The following is a 22,587-nucleotide window of genomic DNA, read 5'->3' on the forward strand; positions in this document are numbered from 1 at the left end:
TAGCCATTTACCGAGTAATGATCCTTTGAGCTTTTTCGACTTTTAGTCGAATATAAATCATGCTGCTGTGAGCTTTCATGTACAGGTGTTTGTGTGGATGTGTGTTTTCCTTTCTGTTGCGTATATACCTGTGGGTAGAATGGGTCATATGGTACCTCTATGTTTACATATTTTGAGGATCTGCTAAATTGATTTTCAAAGGGCCTACATCATTTTACGTTACCATTGGCATCAAATAGAGTTCCAATTTCCCAATGTCTTCACCAAAACTTGTGGTTAAAAGGAAAATCTCAAATTAAGTTTAGCATAGTTTAATTGAACAAAGAATGATTCACGAATTGGGCAGTCCCTGAACCAGAATAGGTTCAAAGAGGCTCCAGTGCATCCATGTAGTGGAAGAACGTTTATGAGCAGAAAAAAGAAAGTGAGCTACAGAAACAGCCAGCCAGGTTGCAGTTCTGCATTTGCCTTATTTGGACGTGGTTTGAACAGCTGGCTGCCTGTGATTGGCCAAAACCTGACGGTTGGCCTAAGAGTAGGCTCCAGTCTCTTCACACATCCAGTTAGGAAACCTTCAGGCTGAAACTTACAGTATGTTAAGGAGACAGCTTTAGGCTGAACTTAATTTAACATTGTCTGTATTTTAACCATCCTAGTGGACATGAAGTGATATCTCATTGTGATTTTGATTTGTATTTCTCTAACTGATCATGTTGAGCATCTTTTCATGTGCTTATTGGCCACTTTTATATCCTCTTTGGAGAAGTGTTTATATACAAATACTTTTGCCCACCGCCTCCCACCCCCTTTTTTTTTTGAGACAGAGTCTCACTCTGTCGCCAGGCTGGAGTGCAGTGGTGTGATCTCGGCTCACTGCAACCTTCGCCTCCCGGGTTCATGTGATTCTCCTGCCTCAGCCTCCCGAGTCGCTGGGACTACAGGCACCCACCACCACGCCCAGCTTTTTGTATTTTTAGTAGAGACAGGGTTTCACCATGTTGGCCAGGATGATCTCGATCTCTTGATGTCGTGATCCACCCGCCTTGGCCTCCCAAAGTGCTGGGATTACAGGTGTGAGCCACCACGCCCAGCCACTTTTGCCCATTTTTTAGTTGGTTTAATGTGATCCAAAGTTTACTACAGTAGCCCCCTCTTATCTGTGGGGGATATTTTCCAAGACCCCCAGTGAAACAGGATAGTGCCAAACCCAGTTGCTGTCAATCAGAACAACTGTTTTGTCTTCTACCCACAAACTTATTTGCTTATTTTTTTTGTTTGTTTTGTTTTGTTTTTTGTTTTGTTTTGTTTTTGAGATAGACTCTTTCCCTGTCACCCAGGCTGGAGTGTAATGGTGCAGTCTCAGCTCACTGCAACCTCCACCTCCCAGATTCAAGCAATTCTCGTGGCTCAGCCCCTCCCAAGTAGCTGGGACTACAGGCGCCCACCACCACACCAGGTTTTTTGTTTTTTTTTTTTTAAGTAGAGGTGGGATTTCGCATATTGGCCAGCCTGGTCTTGAACTCCTGACCTCAAGTGATCTGCTGGCCTCAGCCTCCCAAAGTGCTGGGATTATAGGCAAAGTGCTGGGATTATAGGCAAAGTGCTGCAATTACAGGTGTGAACCCCCGTGCCAGGTCCCAGCCACAAATTTAATGCCTTTTCCATCTTAAGGTTTGACATGTGACAGCAAAACTAGCATGAAATTATTTTCCTTCTTCAGTTTCACAGATGGAAGATGTGTTCTTACACCTTAGCAACCTCAGGGTATGATACTTTGCTTAATAAGTCGAGAACTTTCAGCTTTTCACTTAAAGGAAGCACTTTATGGCTTCTCTTTGGCATATTCGAATGACCAACATCACTATTGGTGTGTTTTGGGCCATTATTGAGTAAAGTAAAGGTGACCTGACACGAGCACGGTGATCCCACGGCATCTGAGGTGACGATCCAGACAGCACAGGTGAGTGGGCGGGAGCATGCTCAGGGCGTGTCGGACAGAGCGGGGCTCGTGTCTCGAGTGGGACGGAGTGAGATTTCATCACCCTACTCAGAACAGCATGCAGTTTAAAACTGACTGTTTCTGGAAGTTTCCATTTAATATTTTCTGACCTTGGTTGACTACAAGTAATGGAAATCACAGAACGTGGAACTGCCAATAAGTAGGGGATTTCTGTAGTAGGTAACAAATTGGAGGTCAGTGGGTTTGGTTTTCAAACTCTTTACCCCAGTTTTAAGATTTGGGGTATTTGTAATAAAAAAGGAATGTGTGGCAGACATTTTTCTGCGCCCGGAGCTGTGGGGTCTGCTCTCTGGAGAGAGGCTGGACGGCCCCATCCTGTGGCGCCATCCTTTTGCGGGTGTGCGCGTCCTGCTCAGTGGGCAGCAAGCCTCAGCTCATGGCCTGGCCTCCTGTTTGTTTTTGTGGCCAGTGAACAGCTTTTACATTTTTTAATGGCTGGAAGAAAGTGGCAGGTGAAAATGTTATGAAATTCAAATTTCAGTGACCATATTAAAGTTCTGTTGGAACACAGCCATGCTCATTAGTTCGTACGCCAACTGTGGTTGAGTGGTTGTGACAGAGACCTCACAGCCCACAAGTGCCCCAGATATCTCCTGTCTGACCCTTTATGGGGAATGTGTAACATCCAACAGCAGTGAGGCACACAGGCTATAATTGGGAAAGATGTTCTGGAACCTTGGTATCAAACATCCAGTGAAGGTAATGATCATATTCAGGAAAAAAGTACTAGTGTTTTCACATGTCTGATTATTTACTGTTTCTTCATTGTGTACAAACAAATAATTAAAAAGGAAACAGTAAGTTTTAGGGTGGTACATTTCCGACCTCCTCCTCATAAGTCGCGATAGTTACTATCTGCATGAGAGTAAAGTTAAGCTGCTAGGAGATATATAAACTTATTTCTTGAAAACGTAAAATTCACAGATCCATTTTAAATCCGATCTTACTTCTTAATCCATGTAGATAGATTTTTAGTATTCCAGTCACTTCTGTAAATCTTTTTTTGTTGTTTTGTTTTGAGACGAAGTCTCACTCTGTCGCCCAGGCTGGAGTGCAGTGGCGCAATCTTGGCTCACTGCAAACTCTGCCTTTCGGGTTCGCGCCATTCTCCTGCCTCAGCCTCCCGAGTAGCTAGGACTGCAGGTGCCCACCACCACGCCCGGCTAATTTTTTTGTATTTTTAATAGAGACAGGGTTTCAAATAACCCTGTTTTTCCAATGTCATATAGTTTCTCATATATATTAGAATAAACTATATATACTATATATATAGTCACACAAAGCTGGATTCATTTAAATAGTATACAGAATATGTGCAATTAATTCAGTGCTACAATTGCCCATCTATCTTTTAATCCATTCCAGTTAAAACATAAGCGTGTATATTTGAATTAATATTCATTTGATTTAAATTTAAAATAAAAACAACCAGATTGTCTTAGGTGTTTTAGTGAAGGAGATGAGAAGACAGATTTCCTACCCTTGGACTCGTTTTAATTTGTTATGTTCATGTAACTCATGCCAGGACTTCAGCTTAAATCACGATTATCAAATAATTATGTGACTTTTCTTTCTTTTAGCAGAGACAGGAAAATGTCTAAAGGACTTTAGAATTTTGTGAGAACATGGTTCAAATCTTTGAAAAATATTCTTCATGGCCATGTGTTTATGTGTAAATAAGTCTGTTGATATTAGTGTTTCCATGAAGGGATACCCTGTTGTTCTCCTGAGTAGAAGCTGTGAGGCGTCCCTATTTTAACTCTGCCATTGAATATTAGTCCTGGCTTAAATTCTCCTATAATTTCACGCATGCACTAAAAGGGGGCTTAACCCCTTTAAAAAATAAATGGATAGAGGAAGAGTATATGTCAGATGTAACATATGAAATTCAGGGTACGTTCTCTTATTAATTAAAACTAAGACTTGGATTTTAAGTGATTTAGACAGCTTTGTTACGAAAGGTATGCTCGGATGAACCTAGTTTTTAAACTTTTCTTTTACTTTGTTTTCTGATCTACCAAAATAGATGATGGTCACTTGTATAATGAAGAAATAGTGAGGAAGCCCTGTAAGCCAGTGCCTCCTACGAAGTGTGCATCAGCGCCGACTCGGCTGCCACTGTCCACCTTCAGCCCAGAAGAGCCTTGTGCCCCTGGGGCCCATGGTGGTCACAGCTGAGGCTCAGCCATCATCCCTGTCGTGGCAAGAGTCCTTATTTTAAACTGTTAAGGGTTTAGGTGTCATAAGAAAGCAACAATTTGCCATAGCTGTGGTAGACAACACCGTTGGATTTGTGGTGAGAAAGTCAAGGAGTGACTGTGATCACTACGTGTGGTCTCAGTTAAAAACTTCAGGGACGTTAGTGTCTTTTCGGATTTCCTAGTGAAATTTCTCATTAATGTACAAAGCACCTGGGGAGAATTTTGAAAGTGCTTTCTGTTAAGAAATGACCTTAAACAGATGGATTTTTAAGCACTGTCATTGCACCAAAGCATTGGGGTATCCAGTTACTCTGTTGCAGTAATCGAAGCCCGTAAACCACAGAGAAAATTACAATCTTGTGGATTTTGGAAAAGATCAATTGCTTTATTTACTGTGTGAATTAATTGATTGCCTGCTTTTTATGTAGACTAGAAATAGATAAAAATGGTTATCTTGTGCAATTTCCTTTTACTATTCGAAGTAGTAATTTGACCATACTGTGACAGTTTATTACAAGGTTGACAGATGTTTTAGATTCCTCTCTACCTTTTTAACCTTGAATACTTTCTTTGTAGAAGCAACTATTTGGATAAAGCATCCTAGTATCTTTGAAAAAAATACCATTTAATTATTAAGATTTCTGACCTGCTTTTTCAGTTTCCATGAATACTGACCAAAGTCTCTAGAGAAGACGGGAGATGGGCACGTAGGATTTGAGGATCTTGAGGAGGGACAGATAGTTTGGGAGATGAGTAGATATTTGATTATACAAAGATCAGAAGGCACAAATTTGTGTTGGTACCAAATTATATTTAAGTCACTCTCCTGCTAAGTTCAGCAGCCCAGCTGTGGGGACGAGCAGAGATCCCCCCTGGTGTGGAGCGGTAACAAGTGCTCCATCAGATCCTCGTGCCTTACAGTTCTAAACATGTAAACACCGTGTGCCTGGAAGTCTCGTCCACTGTCAGGAATATTGTCCCTAATACTTTTTCTCATGATAATCTGATACTATGAAGACGTGGTTCTGAGTTACTTTTCCCCAGGCCCCACAGAAGTGCTTCTCTTCCCTCCAGTACAGGGTACCAGTCTTCTTGGAAAGCACTGAATGGGGCCTTGGGTTCTCATGGGCCCCACCTCTGTGTGTATTAGAACCTTGGACTCCCTTTGGTTGTGCTGAGTGTGAACCAAAATTTTCTGGGCAGTTTTAATTTTCTGCACGTCTTTCTGACCATTTGCGCTGACTTTAATTCATATGCAGAGAGAACAATATAAAACATTTTAAATATTTAACGTTTTTAGTGTTTCCCCAGACCGAATTATTTGAATGCAGGCCACATCTGCTTAGGTAAACCTGTACTATGCTGAGCGCTTCTAAGTAAAGGTGTGTTGCTTGCCTAAACGCTTCTAGAAACCAGTTTCTGATTACTCTTGTGATGTAACTAATAAGAGGCGTCTCATGTTCTTGTAGAACCGTGGTTCTCCTGTCCTTTTTGCCTTATCTGTTCCATTTTTGAGATTGTGTTGATTTTAGACAAGGAAACAAAGCTACCTGCTTAGATTTTTTTCATTTCATAGGCTTAACGTAGAACTAGCCACATGGTGTAGGAAGGTTGGTGTTTTCAGATGGCCAATGAACGGGTGACCCTGTCACTTAGGTGCCTTCTGAGGCACGGCGGGGTTGGACCCCACCTGTGCTGGTGGGGCCTGCTCAGGCACGGCGGGGTTGGACCCCACCTGTGCTGGTGGGGCCTGTTCCAGGGCACACTCTCGATTGCTGTGCCAGTGACTCACATTCCTTCTTCCTTCCCCTTTAGTTGTGGTCTAAGAGAGGGAAAGAATTCTTCCCTGCAACCAGGCATTGCTTCCAGTAAGAATTTTGTGTATTTTGTTTTTTCCTTTTTAAAATAGTGCCTAAAGCGTTACGCAGCATTGAGCAAAGCTCAAATCCTTCTTGGAATGAGGAAGAATCTTGAATAAATGAACTTGATTGGCAAGTTCATGATTTCATGTTTAGTGGCATTTTGTTTCTAACAGAATCATTTTATCCATTTATCTTTAAAATTTTCCTTAAAGGTATTAAATCAGCAATGTCTCAGGTATAGCATCTTTCTTAATATTTTCTGAGACATTACCTGTCTAAACTTATTCTAGGTTTTTATTTTTAAAAAGGAATGAGTCAGCAGAATTGTTACTGCATGTTTCAGTGTTACTAATGCTAATGGAATTTTTTTTTTTTTTTTTTTAAGATGAAGTCTCACTCTGTCGCCCAGGCTGGAGTGCAGTGGCGCAATCTCAGCTCACTTCAAGCTCCGCTCCTTGGTTCATGCCATTCTCCTGCCTCAGCCTCCTGGGTAGCTGGGACTACAGGCGCCCGCCACCACGCCTGGCTAAGTTTTTGTATTTTTAGTAGAGATGGGGTTTCACCATGTTAGCCAGGATGGTCTCGATCTCCTGACCTCGTGATCCCCCCTCCTCGGCCTCCCAAAGTGCTGGGATTACAGGTGCGAGCTACCGTGCCCGGCCAATGCTAATGGCCTCTACGTTCCTTGTCAAGTGCCTGCTGTACTTTTTTTTTGTAATTAAAAATGCTTGTATCAGCCTGGTGCAGTAGGTTGCTCATGCCTGTAATCCCAGCACTTTTAGAGCCCGAGGCAGATGGATCACTTGAGGCCAGGAGTTTGAGACCACCATGGCCAACATGGCAAAACACTGTCTGTACTAAAACTACAAAAATTAGCCACTTGTGGTGGCGGGCACCTGTAGTCCCAGCTACTCCAGAGGCCTAGGCAGGATAATTGCTTCAACTTGGGAGGCGGAGGTTGTAGTGAGCTGAGATCCTGCCGCTGCACTCCAGCCTGAGTGACAGAGTTAGACTCCATCTCAAAAAAAAAAAAAAAACAAAAATGCTTATATCGTGCATAGGACGTGGAATTTATGAACAATAAAATCCTATGCAAGTTCAGTGATTGTTAATACTGGTCTTCAAGGAGAATGTTGTTTGAAGAAAGACATTCCTTTTATTAAATTTTTGTTTTAAATGTTAGCTTTCAATTTTTTTATGTTTGGAAATGGGAGGAATATGATTTAATTGGCAAGAAAATTTTGACCGTTTATGTCAATTCCATCCTGTATACTTCAGCGTGGCGTAACAGGAAGGCCTCTGGAGTCCTTTGGGTCTGGATCTCTTTATTCTACCTGTTCCCCCGAGGCATTCTGTTGTCTGTTAGATGGAGCCACTAATTGTTCAGAGGTTCTGGTGAGGATTAAACAAAATATTGTATGTAGAGTTCCTAGAGCACAGTTAAATGCTCTTTGTATATTTGGTTTAATTTTTCTAAACAAAACAACTTTGGTAATAGCAGCATATCAGAATCTAAAATATGCCTTTGTTCTTTTAAAAGGTAACATTAAAGATATGTTTGCAGGGTGTCAACTCAAATATAATAGAAACTTGAATAATCGTACAATGATTATTTCTAGTTCATGGAGATAATATAAATATAGAAATTTGTTTTATAATTAGAACTTAAAAGAGATTTGAGTCTTTTTTTTTTAAGCCGAAAGATAAGATTTAAAACTGAATATGTGTTCCTATGTGACTGAGGACTGTGTTTTCTGTGATCCCTGTGTGTCCCAGTCTTTCTCTGTGATGTTTTTGCTACTTTAGATTCTGTTTTATGCAACATAAGCAAATGTTTATGAATATGTATTAGTGAGAAGCAGAGTTTGACTTAGTGAACAGATTTTAAAATTTGGTAACAGATTTACTTTGTTCAAATTTGATATATTCTCTTTCTCATTTTCTTTGGCACATTGGAATCATCACTCATAAACGAAAACCTCAGAACTATTGAATGTCTTGGGCTACCACTACTATGAGACAGCTAGATTCTAACACAAGCCAGTTAAATTCTAACACAAGCCAGTTCACTTGTATTCAAACCTTATTTGGGCAGAGGGTTTCTCTATTCATTCCAGAACAGAATGGGGCACTACCGGCAGTTCCTCCCATGCTCCTCCTGCAACTCTGCCTCACTGCAGGCGTGGGTGCCTCCTCCTCCTATGCTCCTGCCCGTCACTGCCTCACTGCAGGTGTGGGTGCCGGCTTCACCCATTCTCCTGCCCATCAGTGCCTCACTGCAGGTGTGGGTGCCGACTCCTCCGACACTCCTGTCCATCACTGCCTCACTGCAGGTGTGGGTACCACCTCCTCCCATGCTCCTGTCCGTCACTGCCTCACTGCAGGCGTGGGTGCCGCCTCCTCTCACGCTCCTGCCCATCAGTGCTCACTGCAGGCGTGGGTGCCGCCTCCTCTCACGCTCCTGCCCATCAGTGCCTCACTGCAGGCGTGGGTGCCACCTCCTCCCATGCTCCTGTCCGTCACTGCCTCACTGCAGGCGTGGGTGCCACCTCCTCCCATCCTTCTGTCCGTCACTGCCTCACTGCAGGCATGGGTGCCACCGCCTCCCACTCTCCTGCCCATCAATGCCTCACTGCAGGCGTGGGTACCGCCTCCTTGCATGCTCTTGTCCGTCACTGCCTCACTGCAAGCGTGGGTGCCGGCTTCACCCATTCTCCTGTCCATCACTGCCTCACTGCAGGCGTGGGTGCTGGTCCCATGCTCCTGTCCATCCTGAGGCTGTCCAGGAGCCCACCAAGAGACACCTCATTAGAACAAAAGGTGCTCCTACTACCCAAGAAATTCCAAGAGATTTAGTACCTTTGTATGGGGAATCAGGGATGAGAGACCAAATATTAGAACAAAAGATTCTCCTAGCACTCCTACCTACAAAGGGTTTTAGGAGTTCTATGTTAGGTACTAGGGGCAGAGACCAAATATATGTATTTCTTGTTATTTCACACCTGGCCAACCCCAGCTCTTATACGGCTAGTTTCTTTCTTTCTTTTTTGTTTGTTTGTTTGTTTTTGAGACGGAGTCCCAGGCTGGAGTGCAGTGGCGCAATCTCAGCTCACTGCAACCTCCACCTGCTGGGTTCAAGCAATTCTGCCTCAGCCTTCTGGGTAGCTGGGACTACAGGTGTGCACCACCACGCCTGGCTAATTTTTTTGTATTTTTAGTAGAGACTGAGTTTCTCCATCCTGGCCAGGTTGGTCGCGAACTCCTGACCTCGTGATCCGTCCGCCTTGGCCTCCCAAAGTGCTGGGATTACAGGCGTGAGCCACAGCACCTGGCCTACGGCCTCTTTCTGAATCTTCCATGGACCCTTCCAGGCAGCAGCGGACTCTCCTTCCTGTGCCGGCACTGTTCTCCCTCCCTGGCTGGCGGCCACGCCTCCCACACCAGCCCCTCCTCCAGCAACAAGCCTCCAAGGACAGCAGGTCTCATTCCCGCTGGATCTGGAGGAAGTGCTTGATAAATAGATTCTTCAACAGAACAGTCAACACATGTGCAGGAGATTAAATACGGCCCAGTGACTAATAAAATCAGAACTCACCTTATTTTTGCTGTGATATATGACTGAGTAGAGAAGCTTTATTATTATTACATAAGTATAATTCTGTAGGTGATTCTGGTACTGTTATGTTTAGCTTTAAGGTGTTGCTCAGGCGTTAAGGATGACAGGATGAGTAGGACTTTACTAGCATACTGTCAGACCAAATTTGAGAAGTACCAGTAAACTTAGAGAAATCTAATGTTAGAGAAGGAAGAATGTTTTCATTTTGGAACATTTTTTACAGGAGTCATTTTATGATATTTATCTTTAAAACTTGGTGTTCCAAAAAATTTTTCTTTACAAATCAAATTTGGAGTAGATTACTTGGTGTAAGATAATCCTGTTTCCAAGTATCGTTTTCATCTAATATCATTAAAATATGGTTTAATTAATGAAAATTGCACTTTCACATAATTTTGGTCATTTGTTATATAAAAATAGTACTCCTGTATTAGAAACATTTTCTTAATTTTAATCCTAAATTACAGAATTAGTTCATGCTTATAAGGATTTCAAAAGTATAGAAATACAGAGGGAAATGTAAGAGCTGAGTTTCCTCATTACTAGTTTCGTACATATTCTTGCAGACCTCTTTTCTGTGCATTTATTAGCATGTGTAACTTACATTAGAACATGTTTCTATACACATGCATATGTGTACGATATTTTTAAAACTATATGGCCCCTTAATTTTTTTTTTTTTTTTTTTTTTTTTGAGACGGAGTCTCACTCTGTCCCAGGCTGGAGTGCAGTGACACGATCTCGGCTCACTGCAACCTCCGCCTCCCGGGTTCTCCTGCCACAGCCTCCTGAGTAGCTGGGATTGCAGGCACACACCACCATGCCTGGCTAATTTTTGTATTTTTAGTAGAGACGGGGTTTCACCATGTTGATCTCTTGACCTTGTGATCCGCCCGCCTTAGCCTCCCAAAGTGCTGGGATTGCAGGCGTGAGCCACCGCGCCTGGCCAAGGATGTTTTATTTTAGCCCCAATGGCAGAGAAAATATATTCTTTCTCTTTTTTTTCAATCCAGAGAGAGGGTCTCACTCTGTCACTCAGGCTGGAAAGCAGTAGTTCAATCGTGGCTCACTGCAGCCTGGAACTTCTGGACTGAAGTGATCTTCCCGTCTCAGCTTCTGAGTAGCTGGGACTGGGACTACAGGTGTGCACCACCATTTTTTTTAGAGACAGAATCTCACTATGTTGCCTAGGCTTGTCTTGAACATCTGGCCTCAAGCAGTCCTCCTGCCTCAGCCTCCCACTATATTGGAATTACAAGTGTGAGCCACTGCGCCCAGTCCACGTTTTTTTTAAATAGGTTTTCTTTTTTTTTTTTTTGAGACAGACTCTCCCTCTGTCATCCAGGCTGGAGTGCAGTGGCACGATCTCGACTAGCTACAACCTCCACCTCCCAGGTTCAAGCGATTCTCCTGCCTCAGCCTCCCAAGTAGCTGGGATTACAGGCGGGTACCGCCACACTCTGCTAATTTTTGTATTTTTAGTAGAGACGGGGTTTCCCCATGTTGGCCAGGCTGGTGTTGAACTCCTGGCTTTAAGTAATCCACCCGCCTCAGCCTCCTAAAATGTTGGGATTACAGGAATGAGCCACCATACCTGGCCCTAAATAGGTTTCTTTTCTCCTGTACAAACCCTTCTCCAGTATCCAGGCCCTCCCTGCAGAATTTTAAGGGGGATCCCCATCTGGGTGAAGGTGGGAGATGGTACGGAGGGGAGCCAAGTAAGGAAGAGTGTCTCTTGGCTGGTTTGGGCCAAAAGAGAAAAGCAAAAGGAAAGAGTGAATTTTATTTTAGTTTATATTTTGTTACTTTATTTTGTGGAGTCTCATTATGTTGTCCAGACTAGGGTGCAGCGCTAATCACAAGCATGATTCCAGCACATTGCAGACAAGCTCCTGGGCTCAAGGGATCCTCCTACCTCAGCCTCCCGAGTACCTGGGACTTGCAGGTTTGCGCCACCATGGCTGACCTGGGCAGGGTAGAGGCTCAGCCTAAATTTCCAGGACATGGTGATAATATACTAACTAGAAGCATGTTTTTTTAAACAAGGTGAAGGTCAGTTTTGTATAATCTATGATGTTTCAGATTCCAGTGAATTTCCTCTGGACAGTGGGGTGCAGGGAAGACTCTGATGGCATTTTCCACACTCGAATTTTCTGATCATCATGTTCTCAGAATGTAAAGAGCTGGGGTGCCATGCATTTCACTTTCCCTCCTTGGAGACCAGTTTCCAAAGCTTTCGAGCAGAGTGTTTTAAAGAAGCATCATGTAAACATAGGACATATGATGGGAATATGAAATTGCCTGCTTGACATTTTATTTACAGTTGTTGGGAGTTAATAAGTCATATGTGTGTATTTTCTTCCTAGGTTCATTTTCCAGACACTGAAAGAGCAGAATGGCTAAATAAGGTAAGATTAGAGTATACCAAATACCGTCTATCAGTGGAATTGGAGGATGAGATACCATCTTTCCATATTTGGGAATTTGCATGTTGGTAACATTTGAGCTCGTTTGGACTTTAGTGGGTTGGCTTCTGCTCCCCAAAGACCTCAGTCATAACAAATGCATTTCTTTTCTTTCCAGAGAGTGAGAACTGTCTCTTTGACTTGAGAAAAGTATAGGCATGTGCATATTTATATCTCTGGCCATGTGTCTTCTTTTCTGAACAACCAGGGCTCAAATCTATTTTATAATAATCATAAGTTTTAAGAAACATTACAAAGAAAGAAATAACTTACAAGAAACTGAATAATCGATAACAATCCTTTTTTTTTTTTTTTTTTTTGAGATGGAGTTTCACTCTTGTTGCCCAGGCTGGAGTGCAATGACGCGATCTCAGCTCACCGCAACCTCCACCTCCCGGGTTCAAGTGATTCTCCTGCCTTGGCCTCCCGAGTAGCTGGGATTACAGGCATGCACCACCACACCCGGCTAATTTTGTATTTTTAGTAGAGATGGAGTTTCTCCATATTGGTCAGGCTGGTCTCGAACTCCCGACCTCAGATGATCGCCTGCCTCAGCCTCCCAAATTGCTGGGATTACAGGCGTGAGCCCCTGCACACAGCCAGCAATCATTTTTTTAAAGGTTATGTTTTTAGAACAGTATACCTTGAATTAGATCTGTTTTATCTCTGTATTTCGTGCATCTTTAGGGCTACACAGTGAACTCAGATGTTGATAATGATCACTTTAAAGTGCTGGAAGTTCATTTGTCATTAAAAATATAGGTGCTTATTAATATTTATACAGTTGAAGAACTATAAATATTACTGTTGTTTTCAGCAACAAGTTGAAACCACAGGACTTTTAGAAATCTTTACATGTGCTGACATACTTACACAGAATATTTAACCAGAATAACTAGTTCCTGCAACGTATTAGGTAATCAGTAGTTGGTTTTTCTAATAACTTTTTAGAATTTAGATCATGTTGATTTTGCATAACAAGAAGATCCTCCCCCCTCTTTATTTTCAAAACCAGGTTTGGTCCATTGCGAGAGTTTCTCACGAGCACTCGTGTGTGTCATGCATTATAGCATTTTGTTTACACTGAGTTCTTTTTCCTTTCCAGACTGTAAAACACATGTGGCCTTTCATTTGCCAATTTATAGAGAAGTTGTTTCGAGAAACTATAGAACCAGCTGTGCGGGGAGCAAACACCCACCTCAGCACCTTTAGTTTCACGAAGGTCGACGTGGGCCAGCAGGTCAGTGGTGTTCTCTTAAGTATCCTTACATGTGCACACAGTCAGACTGCTGTGAAAACATGAAAAACACATTTTATTTTTTTTTGTTTCTTCTTGAGACGGAGTCTCGCTCTGTCGCCCAGGCTGGAGTGCAGTGACACTATCTTGGCTCACTGCAGTCTCCGCCTCCCAGGTTCACACTATTCTCCTGCCTCAGCCTCCCGAGTAGCTGGGACTACAGGCACCCGCCACCACGCCCGGCTAATTTTTTGTATTTTTAGTAGAGATGGAGTTTCACCATGTTAGCAGGACGGTCTCGATCTCCTGACCTCATGATCCGCCCGCCTCGGCCTCCCAAAGTGCTAGGACTACAGGCGTGAGCCACCGCGCCCAGCCAAAAAACACATTTTCTTTCCATTTTTTTTTTTTCAGACGGGGGCCTCACTATGTTGCCCTGCTTGGCCTCAGACTCCTAGGCTCAAGTGATCTTCCTGCCTCAGGCTCCCAACTAGCTGGATGTATGTTTTTTAAACAACTTCGATGAGCCCAGTGGCTCATGCTTGTGATCCCAGCACTTTGTGAGACCTGAGCTAGAGACCAGCCTGCAACGAAGTGGGACCCCGTCTCTGCAAAAAAGTTTCAAAGTTAGCTGGGTGTGGTGGTGCACGTGTGTGGTCCAGACTACACGGGAGGCTGAGGCAGGAGGGTCACTTGAGCCCCAGGAGGTCGAGACTGGTGAGCCATGATCGCACTACTGCATTCCAGCCTGAGTGACAGAGTGAGACCCTATTTCAAAAACCAGACAGCTTCAAATTATGTTCTGAGGAAAATTGTTCACCAAGAAGGTCTACCGGGTGTACCTGCATTTCCCACTCAGGCTCTGCCTCCAGCCGCAGTGCCTTTTCCCGTCTGTCAGGAGGCCGTCCTGCTGCCCTCTTGCCCTCACTGCCCCTTCCCATCTCTGTCACTCAGGCTCTGCCTCCAGCCATGGTGCCTTTGCCCATCTCTGTCTGGAGGCCGTCCTGCTGCCCTCTCGCCCATGGTGCCCCTTCCCGTCTCTGTCACTCAGGCTCTGCCTCCTGCCACGGTGCCTTTTCCCATCTCTGCCGGGAGGCCGTCCTGCTTCCCTCTAACCCTCACTGCCCCTTCCCATCTGCCGGGAGGCCGTCCTGCTGCCTTCTTGTCCGAGGTGCTCTCTTGGCCATGTCAGCCTCCGTCGCATGGCTTCTCTTTAACACTGACTTTTTTCCCCTCACGTGTCTTTCTGCTCCATGTTCTTCTGTCAGCACGCCCTTTTCGCGCTAGTTTTAAGTAGTCTTTCCTGTGAGAGAGTTTGATACGTGAATTCATGCTAAATGTGCAGTAATTGACATGTTTAAGGTGTTTACCCCTCTCGGGATGTTAAAAAACAAAACTAATGACTCTAATGCTGGTAAGGTAGGTACACCATTCATTACGTAGGTGGAAGGAAAGACGAATTTTGTTAACGGAGTCACATTATGTAAAAAGGAAAGCTCTACTTCCTAATACCACTTCTCATAAAAGCCTCAAGTGTACATTTAGTTGATCATGGGAAGTTTTTCTTTTTATTTTATATTTTTAAATCAGTGTTTAAGTAGCAACAGTCCAAGGTAACATTTTTTTATATGCCTAAAGACTCAGAACGTGAGAGTTCTTATAAACACACACACAGTCCGCACATGTTGGTGCACGCACAGCAGAGTAAGCACACAGACATCCCCGCACAGTGTGGTTCAGGGTTGTGATAGATGTGGCTGCGGGAGGGTCTGGCATGGCCACTGTGTATTTGTCACCTGTTAGTGGGCACCCGTGTCCACCCCATGCTCTCCAGGGTGCTGGCCACCTTTCTCCGTCAGAGCTGACTTTCTATGTGCAGAGAATGCTCTGTCTCAGAAGCAGTTACTCCAGACCCAGTGCCTCCTGTGCAGCCTTACATGTGACACCTGCCTGTATGTGCTGCTGCTTTTCTTGTGGCATGCCTGAGGCATGGCCATCCTGTGCAAGAGCCCGTGTCTCTACACAGGACGCCTGCGGGACGAGCTCGTGTCTCTACACAGGACGCCTGCGGGACTAGCCCGTGTCTCTACACAGGACGCCTGCGGGACTAGCCCGTGTCTCTACACAGGACGCCTGCGGGACGAGCCCGTGTCTCTACACAGGACGCCTGCGGGACGAGCCCGTGTCTCTACACAGGACGCCTGTGGGACTAGCCCGTGTCTCTACACAGGACGCCTGCGGGACGAGCCCGTGTCTCTACACAGGACGCCTGTAGTACGTTTTCAGTGTTGACTTTACCTTCAACACCTGAAATGGTAACCACAGATGGGGAAAAACATAATTACAAGTTAAAGTGCCGTGTGAGTGCAGGTTAAAATCCCAGTGACAAGTTAAATGCTGTAAAGCAGGGGCTGCATGCTCTGTCTGTACATGGCCAAGTCATACATGTTTTAGCTCTGACTCCACCTTAAGTCTCTGTGGCACACTGTTCTGCTGTCTCTCCCTCCCTTCTTTCACAGCCCTTTAGCCAAGTGAAAACCATCCTAGCTCCAGGGCTGTAGAGTCAGGCCAAGGGCCACATTTAGCCTGTTATGCCCTAAGTTACAGCATGTTCATGTTTGTGGATATTTAAAATTCCAAGCTCACCTGGGTTTATTTTAGGAATAATTTAATTATGTTTGAGTTCCTTCACACACACGTTAAGTTTGATACCAGCTGAATAAGAAGGCCTTGGAGAATAGCAAGAGTATTAAGAGGAGTACTGATTCAATAAAGATAACTTTGGCATTTTCACCTACTGTACCAATGTCTTATAAGTGGCAAACCCAGGCTTTCTGATGAAGGGACGCATAGAATGGCATGCGGAGTCCTGTGCAGGGCCCTTGGCCAGACTGTGTGCTGACCAAGACCTCGGGCAGCTCGGCAGTGTTGCCTTCTGGTGTTTGTCCTTCGTTAGGTAATGCCCAGTCATCTGGAGTGGGGTTGGTCCCTTCATCTCAGTGTCATTTGGGGAGTATGTTATCTGATGTACATCATGCCTGCCCCATTTTCACTTATTAGCATAATGTGGTGATTATATTTTTAGTGCAGTCTGTACATGGCTTAGCTAGTGCCATAAAGAAAAAGCCTGGGAACTTGGGAGCATAGGAGGTGTCTAGACTCTCAGGTAAAGGCTTAGAGTTGGGTTCGACAGCTAGGTGAGAGGTGTGATTTTAATACACTCAAACTTGTCAGAGTAAGCAGTAGTACTCTAAAAGTAAGGTGCTTCTTTCATTTTTGAGACAGGGTCTCACTCTGTCACCCAGGCTGGTGTACAGTGGCGTGATCACCACACACTGCAACCTCAACCTCCCGGGCTCAAGGGATTCCCCCTACCACAACCTCCTGAGTAGCTGGGACTACAGGTGCGTGTCCCCATGCCTGGGTCTCCACTAAGGCTGGTCTCAAACACTTAGGCTCAAGTGATTGTTTCACCTCAGCCTGCTGAAGTGCTGGGATTACAGCTTTGAGCCATCGTGCCCAGCGTTTTGTTTGTTTTGTTTTTTTTAAGAGATGGGAGTTCACTCTGTTGCCTAGTCTGAAGTGCAGTGGCACAATCATAGCTCACTGTAGCCTCAAACTCCTGCTCTCAAGCAGTCACCCCATCTCAGCCTCCTAAGTAGCTAGAACCACAGGCGTGCGTTCCCATCTTAGCTTTTTTTTTTTTTACTTTTTGTAGAGCTAGGGTTTCACCATGTTGCCCAGGCTGGTTTCAGTCTCCTGGCTTCAAGCAATCCTCTGCCTTGGTATCCCAAAGTGTTGGAATTACAGACCTGAGCTGTCACGCCAGGACATGAAAGTCTTAAGAAATGAAAAATTTTGAGACATAAAGAATAAATGAAAGGAAGTTATGTTTCAAACATGGTAGTACTAGGATGGAGTACTGGAAAAGGGTCAAGTTAGATGTGAAGAGACGAGAGTAAGAGGCTTGAAAAGAGCACATATGTATCTTTACATGTGCTGACAACAGCAATCATGCCCAGTGCTTATTAACTGCTGTGGGCAAGGCATGCACTACTGTCTTGACTTTTATTTTGTCGCCTAATTTCACAGTAATCTCATGAAACAGAGGCCATTGTTTTTCTGCAGATCACAGGTGAGGAAGCTGAGGAACAGGGGTTAAATAGCTGAAAATCAAGCCGCACTCTGTTATGAAGGCAGAATTTTAATTCCTGTTGTAGTCTGAAATTTAAAGCTTGTTCTCTTTATGCTGTGTTACAAGGTTTGATTTTTTTTTTTAACCTCTGTATTTTAAAATAAGCTACTTCTTATTTCAGCCCCTCAGGATCAATGGTGTTAAGGTATATACTGAAAATGTAGACAAAAGGCAAATTATTTTGGACCTTCAGATTAGGTAAGTTTTTATTTGTTGTATTTGTGTCATGGTTAATGGCGTGTAATGTCACTTAGCTGCACCTGTAAGGTGGAGGATACAGAGAGCACACGTCTTACCTGCTGTCGGTTGGAGTTCTTGTTAGACATCCAAATATTATTTACCTTCTGGGTCTCAGTTTCTAATAGCCTCGATAATTGCCATTCATAAAATGTGTTAAATAAAAAGAAGTTAAAGACACTACAAGAAAACTATGGACCAATATTCTTTATGAACATTGATTAAAAAAAACACTTAACAAAGTACTAGCAAACTGAATTCAGCAGCATATTAAAAAGATTTTACACCATGACCTAGTGGGATTTATTCCCAGAATGCAAAGATGATTCAGCGTACAACAATTAGTTGATGTAATACACCACATTAAAAGGAAAAAACCGAATCATGTGATTATCTCAGTTGATGGAGAAAAAGCATTTAACAAAATTCAATACCCTTTCATGATAAAAACACTGAATGAACTAGGAATAGAAGGAAGCTAACTCAACATAATAAAAACCATATAAGAAAACCCCACAGTTAACATTAGACTCAGTGGGCTGGGTTTGGTGGCTCACACCGTAATCCCAGCAATTTGGGAGGCTGAGGCGGGCGAATCACAAGGTCAGGAGATTGAGACTATCCTGGCTAACACGATGAACCCCCGTCTCTACTAAAAATACAAAAAATAAGCCAGGCGGCCGGGCGCGGTGGCTCACGCCTGTAATCCCAGCACTTTGGGAGGCCGAGGCGGGCGGATCACAAGGTCAGGAGATCAAGACCACGGTGAAACCCCGTCTCTACTAAAAATAGAAAAAATTAGCCGGGCGCAGTGGCGGGCGCCTGTAGTCCCAGCTGCTCCAGAGGCTGAGGCAGGAGAATGGCGTGAACCCGGGAGGCAGAGCTTGCAGTGAGCCGAGATTGCGCCACTGCACTCCAGCCTGGGCGACAGGGCAAGACTCCGTCTCAAAAAAAAAAAAATAAAATAAGCCAGGCGTGGTGGTGGGCGCTTGTAGTCCCAGCCACTCTGGAGGCTGAGGCAGGAGAATGGCATGAACCTGGGTGGCGGAGCTTGCAGTGAGCCGAGATCGCGCCACTGCACTCTAGCCTGGGCGACAGAGCGAGACTCCGTCTCAAAAAAAAAAAAAAAAAGTTTTACTCAGTGGTCAAAAGCTGAAAGCTTTTTCTTTAAAATCAGGACCAACTGCAAGGATGCCCTCTTTCACTACTTCTCTTCAACACAGTATTGGGAGTTCTAGTTGGAGCAGTTAGGCAAGAGAAAGAAATAAAGGGCACCCAGGCTGGAAAGGAAGAAAGACATTTTATGTGTGTGTGTGTGTGTGTGTGTGTATATATTTGGTTTGTTGGTTTTGTTTTTGTTTTTGTTTTGAGACAGGTTCTTGCCTTATCACTCAGTCTGGAGTGCAGTGGCGCAGTCTTGGCTCACTGCAGCTTCGACCTTCCAGAATCAGGCAGTCCCCCCACCTCAGCCTCCCGTGTAGCTGGGACTGCAGGTTCATGCCACCATGTGTGGCTAATTTTTGTATTTTTTTTGTAGAGATGAGGTTTCACCATGTTTCCCAGGCTAGTCTCTAACTCCTGAGCTCAAGCGATCTACTCACCTTGGCCTCCCAAAGCTCTGGGATCACAGGCATGAGTGACTGCACCCACTGGAAGGAATTAATCTTTCTCTTTACAGTTGAGATGATCTCATATGTAGAAAACCCTAAAGATCCCACCAAAAAAAAAAAAAGAACTCTTGGAACTAAGAAATAAATTCAGCACAGTAGCAGGATACAAAGTGAACACACTAAAATCAATTGCATTTTTATACACTAGCAATGAACAATCCCAAAAGAAAATGAAGGAAGCAATTTCATTTATAATAGAATCAAAAAGAATAAAATACTTAGGAATAAACTAAGGAGGAGAAAGACTTGTACACTGAAAACTAAAATATTGCTGAAAGAAATCAAAGAAGGTACAAATAAATAAAAAAACATTCTATCTTAATTAATGGATTAGAAAACTTAATCTTGTTAAGATGTTACTACTACCTAAAGCAATCCCAGATTTAATGCAATCCCTATAGTCATGAATCCAGTAAGCAGTCACCATCCAGGATATATAGAGAACTCCTGAAATTCAACAACAGAACAACCAAACAGCCCTATTCAAAAATGTGGAAAGAACTTGAATAGACATTTCTCCAGGGAAGATACACAAATGGCTAGTAAGCATGTGAAAAGATACTGACCATCACTAACCATCAGGAAAATGCAAATCTAGACCGTAATGAAATACCACCTAACAACTATTAGAAAGGTTACTATCAAAAGAAACCCAGAGAATAACAGGTGTTGGTGAGATGTGGAGAAATTGGAACCTTTGTGCGCTGTTGGTAGAAATGTGAAATGGTATAGCTGCTGTGGAAACAGTTCCTCAAAACCTTAAACGTAAAATTACCATGTGATCCAGAAATCCCACTTCTGCGTGCATACCTGAAAGAATTGAAAGCCAGGACTTGAGCAGATATTTGCACACCCACATTCTTAGCAGCATTTTTTACAATAGCTACAAGGTGGAAGCAGCCCAAGTCTGTGTGGGCCGATGAATGGATAAGCAGAATGTGGCCTATATGCCTGTGTGCCTTAAAAACATGGGACTCCTGCTCCGGCTGCCACGTGCTGGACCCTGAGGACTTTATGCTGAAGGAAACAAGCCAGACACAAAGGGACAGCGTCTGTGTAATTCCACTTGTGTGAGGTGCCCGGGGGAGTCAAACTCATAGACACAGAAGCAGAATGGTGGTTGCCAGGGCCTGGGGGCAGAAGGAATGGGGAGTTAGTGTTTAATGGGGAAAGGGTGTTCATTTTGCAAGTTGAAAAATGTTCTGGAGATGGCTGGTGGTGATGATTGCATGTTATGGATGTGTTTAGTACCACCGAGTTGTACACTTAAAAATGATTATAAGGGTACGTTTTTTGGGTATTAATTTATTTATTTATTTTGAGACGGAGTCTCTGTCACCCAGGTTGGAGTGCAATGGTGCAATCTTAGCTCACTGCAACCTCCGCCTCCTGGATTCAAGCAATTCTCCTGCCTCAGCCTCCCGAGTAGCTGGGATTATAGGCATATGCCACCATGCCTGACTAATTTTTATATTTTTAGCAGAGACAAGGTTTCCACCTTGTTGGCCAGGCTGGTCTAAAACTCCTGACCTCAAGTGATCCACCTGCCTCAGCCTCCGAAAGTGCTAGGATTACAGACGTGAGCCACCTATGCCCAGCCAAATTTTTGTGTATTTTAATACAGTGTTTTACATTGGAAAACAAAGAAATTGAAGAGCTGCCAGCTACCATGCATAGCATAATAAAAATGGGCTTCCTTCCCCCCACACCCCCCATAGGGTCTCGCTGTGTCCCCTGGACTGTGGCTCAAAAGTGGGCTTCTCTTGTCTTTCATCCTCGTTCTTCCTTGAGCTTGCTCAGGGCTTCCTGCTCCACGTGGGGCCTCACAACACACTGTGTGTGGTGCCCAGTGAGTACTGTGCACTCAGAACAACACGTGGTGTCTAGCAGCTCAGAGTTGTGTGCTTTTTTTGATCCTTTACTAAAGATCATTTTATTAAAGTGGTCATTGAGTTTCCAAAGTATTTAAATATAATGAATGTACAAAGTTGGTACCAAGTTACCTTTATTTCAGAAAGAAGCATAGACTTTCTTTAATCTAATATGGAAAAATCTGCCTCTTTAAAATATTTGGTGCTAGGGCAAACACCATTGTCATCAGTGGAATAAAAGAGGACACCCACGTATGTCTCAGGTCAGGCTGTGCCCCAGGAGGACGGTCCACCTCCAGGAGGGTGGCCCACTGGGCTGGTACCAGGCTTCATGAGGGTCGGAGCCTTGTGCGCTTATCCAGTGTCGCCAGCACCGAGCAAGTTTGAGTCCGTCAGTCAGTGGACGCCATTCTGAAGGTGCAGTCTGGTTTCATGGTTAGCCCCCATAACATGTGCCGAGTGTCCCGCTCAGATTTATGTCTCTGAACAAATATGCATTCTGCTTTGTTGTGAGTTCCAGACAAGCACTTTAACTAAATTGGCAGGCAGTAGAGATGGGGAAGGAATAATTGAAAAGTATTAGAAAATAAAATGATCAAGGCCGGGTGCAGTGGCTCATGCCTGTTAATTCCAGCAGTTTGGGAGGCGGAGGCGGGTGGACCCCTTGAGGTTGGGAGTTCGAGACCAGCCTGGCCAACATGGTGGAACCCCATCTCTACTAAAAGTACAAAAATGAGCTGGGCATGGTGGTGCACACCTGTAATCCCAGGTACTTGGGAGGCTGAGGCAGGAGAATGGCCTGAACCAGATAGCGGCTGTTGTGATGAGTCACCATCGCGCCACTGCCCTCCAGCCTGGCCAGCAGAGCAAGACTCCATCTCAAAAAAAAAAAGAAAAGAAAATGATCAAGTCATAGAATGAAGAAAAGGAAAGTTTTTTTTATAGTTTTGTAACAGGTTATTGGTGATTTTACCAACTAGGTAGAGAGTAATTCTCAATGAGAAGAATCTGTAGGCCTTGGCGTTAATACCAGGACAATAAATACTGGAAGAAACTTATTCCAGATTCCTTTCGTTACTATTTTGCTTATTTGCTTAGACATTCCCTTTCTAGGATTTATCAAACTTCCCCACAGACGTTGTCAGGTCAGAGTGTGACATCCTGCCTCCAGGGCCGAGGGTCGGGGCAGGTCCTACACTAACCCACGCAAAAA

General features: G+C 44.1%; 2 protein-coding genes across 5 annotated transcripts in view; one reads left to right on the forward strand and one right to left on the reverse strand.

The window, feature by feature from the left end:
- The window catches only part of DYNC2I1 (dynein 2 intermediate chain 1), an 850,736-nt gene that overhangs the window by 149,318 nt on the left and 678,831 nt on the right, over positions 1–22,587 (reverse strand).
- ESYT2 (extended synaptotagmin 2) overlaps positions 1–22,587 on the forward strand; it is a 102,290-nt gene that overhangs the window by 20,060 nt on the left and 59,643 nt on the right. For all 4 annotated transcript variants that reach the window (XM_050785713.1, XM_050785714.1, XM_050785715.1 and 1 more), the window contains exons 2-4: positions 12,066–12,107; positions 13,270–13,404; positions 17,718–17,794. In XM_050785713.1, coding sequence (XP_050641670.1) covers positions 12,066–12,107; positions 13,270–13,404; positions 17,718–17,794 — 254 coding nt within the window. The remainder of the gene's footprint in view (positions 1–12,065; positions 12,108–13,269; positions 13,405–17,717; positions 17,795–22,587) is intronic.

The sequence above is a fragment of the Macaca thibetana genome, chromosome 3 (genome assembly GCF_024542745.1).
Source record: "Macaca thibetana thibetana isolate TM-01 chromosome 3, ASM2454274v1, whole genome shotgun sequence".
NCBI classification, from domain to species: domain Eukaryota; kingdom Metazoa; phylum Chordata; class Mammalia; order Primates; family Cercopithecidae; genus Macaca; species Macaca thibetana.